This window comes from Harpia harpyja, chromosome Z (assembly GCF_026419915.1).
Source record: "Harpia harpyja isolate bHarHar1 chromosome Z, bHarHar1 primary haplotype, whole genome shotgun sequence".
Classification (NCBI taxonomy): domain Eukaryota; kingdom Metazoa; phylum Chordata; class Aves; order Accipitriformes; family Accipitridae; genus Harpia; species Harpia harpyja.
Window position 1 is genome coordinate 75420454 of NC_068969.1, and position 6000 is coordinate 75426453.

Below are 6000 nucleotides of genomic sequence, written 5' to 3' on the forward strand. Positions count from 1 at the left end.
ATACTTTAAATTCTGTGTTTTGACTTTACCATACTGAGGCAGTATGGTGTAAAGTACTACAGAAATCTTTAACTGGAAAGACACAATCCTTGATTGACTGAACAGAGCTTAGAAAGTATCCAGTACACTTTTTTTTTACACATGTATTGTACACAAGATTCCAGAGAAGGGAGCTGTGCCTGTAGGTTCTACTATGACATTTTCCCCCCTGCTGTTTTTGTAACTAAAGATATTGAGGTTTTGAAGTTTGTTTTCAGTCTTCTTTCTTTAGCTTGTGCACTTCAGAATTTCCATCTTACTGCTTCTTCTTTATTGTATTTTTTCTAAAGTTTCTTCTTTTGAGGTACACATTTTTCTCTGGTTCTCCTGATACTAGCTTTTAAAATGACCACAAAGAAATAACCAAAACACTGGCCACTGCTTTTTGATTCTCGCAGTTAGACTACCTCAGAAGCAATAAATTCACATACATAGTTATCTGATATCACCTGAATATTTTGTTAAACAAAAGAAAAGAGGCCTGCCCAACCTTGAAATGCAACTTCTGTGCCTTCTATTCAAACATTTTCAAATGCATTGCAGTATATGACAATGAAAACTCTGTGGAAGAAAGCTGCTTTCTTGTTACTCCTTTCATTTAAAAGAATGCAGGCTGCAGCATAGCAAGTGAAAGGGGAACTAAATATTCATATGAGGCATCACTGATTATTGTTATTGTTGGATGTATGAAGTCACTGTAGTGCATTTCCCTTCCCCAACTTAAAGAAATAGCTTAAAAAATTATTACTCAAACTAATTTGTGTTGCAGGCACTAAGTTCACTACATTCCTGTCAGTAACATTTGTGTGTTTGTGCTGTCAAAGATACTCACTACAGTTAGTTATTACATCCCCCAAATTTGATGTCATATTTAAAAAGAGAAAGAAATAAACAGAAGAATTGTTTACTACTACTTCTTTTTCCTTGTACCCAGAACTAGCTGCCTCTCCAATGATCCAGAAATTACTTCAGTGGAGCAGGAGTAAGAATTTTTGCCTAATACTGTCATTACATTTTGACATTATTTTACAACCATGCTGCTAGGAACTGAGGCTGAGTAGACTCCATAAAGGTTTTTTGAGACCTAAATGCTTTCATAGTTATTTTCAGGAACTTAATTCAACACACGCAGGCAGAAAAAGCACTGAAGTTAGGATTTATTATATTTGCATTGCAGATGTGTTTAAAGTGTCCTCGACCATTTCCAAGCAGAGACAGATAGAATTCTTAGCCTGAGGATATTCAGGTTAAGTTATGTGAAAAACAGAAAAAGTGCAACAAGATCAGAGTTAAGATGGTCCAATGCATTATCCTCAATTAAAAATAAAGTGGTAAACTTGTCATTCTCATTCAGAGATTAAAAAGTCTTATATTTTACTTTGATTTCTGGGTTGTGCTCTTGATATCTTCCTTCTCTTTGCTTTTTGTGCTTCTCAGCTTCTTTCATAGTTATTTCCCTGATTAAATCTCCAGTATCTTATGTCTTCCTTTCAAAGCTGGCCTGGTTCCCTTGGAAATGGGAATGTGTCAGTCCTCGGGCATGCTGTTCCTCTGTCTGACACCATAACTGAAGCATGCGAAAGGAAAACCCTGCACTGCTCTTACTGTGCATCAGTAAAGGTGTTTGTAGCTGTAGTGTGTCACACAAGCACTAACAGTTCATTGCTAGAATAGCATGTCAGGAGAGGACTAGCCATTGCAGGAGTGCAGGTATTCCTGGCCAGCGTGTACAGGGGAGGAGTGATTGAGGACTTTGCTGTCCCTACCCATCTGGCTGGTATGTAGAAATAACACTGGTGTCTCACACTGGTATATTGTTCAGGAAATAGCATATAGTAAACCTGACTCCTCAGCCAAAGATTCCATCAATAACATGAGTATTAATAAGCAGGCAAATAATTAGAAGTACACATAGCAAACAGATGCATGAATAAAATGGAGCTTTTCTTTTCACTTTTTAAAAAAAAATTGTACTCTAGTATACCTGGTACATAGGTTAGAACCATAAGCTAAATTCCTGATTCCTAGACCAGTTAACATAAAATCTCTGAGCATATTTTTTTTTTCCCCCCCTCAGGTACTGTTTATTCTGTAATGAGTCAATATGAGAATTGTTTTTTTTAAAGTATGAAAACAGAAAATAAATAAGATGTTAAAGACTGTTTATTTATGATTTTGGTCTTTGTGGCTTGAACAATTTTCCTGTTATTCTCAAAAGGGAAGCTAGGCAGGAAAAAGCAATATGAGAAGAGAATTTCTATTTAGCTTAAATAAATAAAGTTGAGGCCAAATTAATGCTAATTCCTGCTATCTGTGCATAAATATGACTCTGTCTTCAGAAGTGGCAATAATTTTCCTGTGGTCATATCACTCATTTCTGGTGTCATTTCTTCAGAAAATAGGATTTCCCATATAAATGCCTCCACAATGATGATATCAGTTTTACACAGACTTTTCTTCAGTATGCTTTCTGCTGAAACCTCTCTGGAGTCTGCCTAGCTCTTAGTTTGCTTCTGTTGTCTTTTTCGTTTCTATTCCAAAGGCTTTTATGTATTGTCATGCTCTCTCGTGTTCTATTTTGTTCAACTTTTGCACTTCCTCATGATTTTTAAAAAAAAAACTCCTTATAAAATAATTCACAGTGCAAGAACCCTGTGTGTTCTGTAACAGTTCATAAATATTGAGGATGCTTTAAATAGTTATGTATTCTGTGAGGAAAATTCTATTTTGATGCAATGTTTATGATGACAACTTCTTATTTTAAAGAATGCTTCTAAAGTATTTGATGATATGTGATTTGCACTAACTGGCAAAACTGTACACTTAGAAACATTTTTAGGGGCACTCATATCTTGCCACACTGTGGTGTCATTCCACCAGTGGATCTTTCCACATCTAGTGTCTACTTCAGATTGGAATTGCGAGGAATGTAGTTACTAATTTCAGTAAAACAGTAACAGATCTTATTAAGATGTGTATTTTCCACATGTAGTAGGTAAGATGTGTGTAAATTATTTGACACCAATGCATTTAAGTAAATGAGAGATGAGGATGCTCAACACTTTGCGGGAGCTCAGGGTTGGGGAAATAACTAGCCATGTGTTTCATAGCACTGATTTCTTTTGTTGTTCCTTTGTGTTTGTTTTTTTTGTCTTAAATATATAGCTTTGACATGACCCTGAAATAGAAAGCATCGTTGCCAGGCATTTGAAGAAGAGTGTTTGCTTGGATTTGCATCACCCAAACACCCATGACCATGATGTGCAATAGCCAATTTGGATTAATTTCGTTTGGTTTATGATTTTTCCATGTCATTCAACAGTTCAAGAAGACCAAAAGAGCCAATCCTATAGCCATGGAAACAGCGGAATTTGGGGCCTGGGTATTTGTGTTGTTTTCAGAAATAGAGTTTTCAGTAGGAAAGCTGTATCACCTAGCATTGGTTTCTGTGTGTATGTGCAATTTCTGTTTAAAAGGACACCATTTTACCAACAGTGTGCCTCACGAACAAGTCAATGAGGATGTGGATTTTTGTTTCATTTTTGTCTTCAGCATATTCATGTTTATGCATAGCTAAACAGAATAGTTATTGTTACAGTAAATGTTAGTTTGGTTGTATCACAGAGCAGCAGCAACTTTATTGTTTAAAAATAATTCTAGAAATGATGCAGGACTTTCTTGAATTTTTCTGTTTCTTGCTGTCTGGAAAGTCTTTCCATGTTCATTTAACCCTAAGGACTTTTTTATTCGGTCACAGAAAAGACTGATATACTGAAAAAATAATAGTCATCAAACAGACTTCCCAGAGGAAAAATGAGTAACTGAAATTAATTTTATTTTAATAATTTAGTTTAGTATCTTTATTTTAGGGCTGGCTTTTATAGAAGCAGCTAATCCTGTAAATGATTGTCATATATTCTAAAAGCCTTGGAGCATTAATGTGTTGTTGTTGTTTTCTAAATCTGTTTTTCCAGAACTTTTTTTTTTAAGTCATGAGTCTTCAAATGGCATCCTAACTCCAGTTATAAAGGCTATTGCTGCTATGAGTATGAAACAAATACTTATTATTTCCTACTAACAACTGAAGGTTAAATGTCTAAATCTACAGTTGGGAGTCACACTCATTTGTTAGGAATAGGTGTCAAAGTATTATTCAAAGTGTATCTAATATTAAAAAAATAAGTATTACAATGCAGTTTATTGTCTGTGTCATAGAACACAGCAGTGGAAACATGAAAAGGAAAAAGAAAAACCCTAAGCATTTCTTATTTGCTGCTGTCCTGTGTACTGGCACAAAAGACACTGCAGTAAATCCTCATATTCACTGGAAAATAACTGCAGTCTCTCAGACCATTGTTTTGCAAGAGAGTGCAAATTAATTGTTGAGTGAATTCCGCTTGTCTACTTTAAAAAGACGAGAATCGAGAATATGACTAATGCTTTCTCTTCCCCTAATGAACACACGCGTGCACTTTCCAAACCTGCTGACTCACCTGCCTTTTGGGATGTCCTAACAGAAGTAATAGTGTTACGTGCTCTCTGAAATATTATTCTTATCTTGACAAGATTCTCATATGTCCTAGAATTACATTTGTGGATTCTCTACTTTGTAAATAAGTCATTAGACAATTCAAGATAATTTGCACCTTCCTTTCATGTGTGCATTAACTCCAGTCCTGCTTCCAGTCCAGAATTATTAATGAAAGAGAAGACAAGCAAAAGTTTTCTTGGGGAATAAAGTTTAAGCAAAAGGCAGGACAGCATGAGCCTTGATTTTTCAGTATTATCTAAACTGAGAGTGAAAAATATATTTCATCCTTCATTTAAAAGATCGATATTTTTGTTCTGTGATTTGCACATTTCCATCTCTGTCAGTCTGTATCTTGTATTTGCAAGGTAGTCTGCAAGCAAGGAAGCGAGCCTCCGTCATTGCACGCACAGTTGTTCAGCTACTGTAATGAAGATCGACAAAATCGTCAGAAAGGCAGGAACTTGCCAAATGCTTTATCTGCCAGCATCAAAACTAAAATATCTGCATCTCTGCAGTCCTTGCTCTGTACTGACAGGTGGTGCATTGTATCTCTGTCATACTAGCTAGCCTGCTGTATTGCATCTTTCTGTCAGTTCCCGTTAATTTTCACAGAGGAGGGGCCTAATCCTGCTGATCATTATTGCTGCTCTATAACCTTGCCCTAAATTAGGAACTGGTAGTTTCCACCTTTTCTCAGATATTTGAATCTTGGCTTGTGTCTGCCTTATAAAAGTGCTGTCACTTAGTATATTGGGGATAATGTTTTATGTACAGATTAATATTTGTATTGACTTCCAGATGCTAATTAAGCTTCACCTAGATCTAAACTATTAAAAGCATTTAGTAGCATGAAGTCACATCTTCTGTAGACCGGTAGTTTAAGCCACCTAGAATGAGCCAGACGACCCATGTTTTGCTATAGGTGAGAGAAGTGTTTGCTAAAAGAGAAGTTCACCACAAAACAGAAGTTCAGCGCAAAACTTTATGCACTGAGACGTAAGAGATTTGTGGTCTTAATGGTGGATGTCAGCTCAGAGGTGAGTTTAATTCTAAAGGCTTTGTGTGAAATTACTAAACAGCAAAGATACACATGTATTAATATTATTAATGTGAGTGGACTAGTAGTGGCACCCTGAGACAGAAGGAATTTGTTTAAGCCAAATGTCAAATTAAAACAAAATGGGGCATCAATGTGATGGTGCAAAAATGATTACAAGATCAAGGTGCAGTTATCTTTGCTTATGAATATATTTTGAAAAGTTTTTTAATGTTATGATATGGCAATTATATATTATACTAACAACAATGTATCAATATTAATAAATCAGTAGTTTGTTGAAAGAGGTATATAGTACATATAATTGCACAGATATAATCTTTTATATATGGATTTTTTCTACTGTGTATCAGAGTGCTGAGATCAAATATAA

At 35.5% G+C, this 6000-nt stretch overlaps 1 protein-coding gene across 5 annotated transcripts in view; it reads left to right on the plus strand.

The window, feature by feature from the left end:
- The window catches only part of PRUNE2 (prune homolog 2 with BCH domain), a 145493-nt gene extending 139937 nt beyond the window's left edge, over window positions 1-5556 (plus strand). For 4 of the 5 annotated variants that reach the window (XM_052777743.1, XM_052777746.1, XM_052777744.1 and 1 more), the window contains 2 exons: window positions 974-1021; window positions 3205-5556. In XM_052777743.1, coding sequence (XP_052633703.1) covers window positions 974-1021; window positions 3205-3226 — 70 coding nt within the window. In that variant the 3' untranslated portion in view covers window positions 3227-5556. The remainder of the gene's footprint in view (window positions 1-973; window positions 1022-3204) is intronic. The other variant, XM_052777748.1, reaches the window with a different exon arrangement.
- Window positions 5557-6000: the final 444 nt, after the last annotated feature.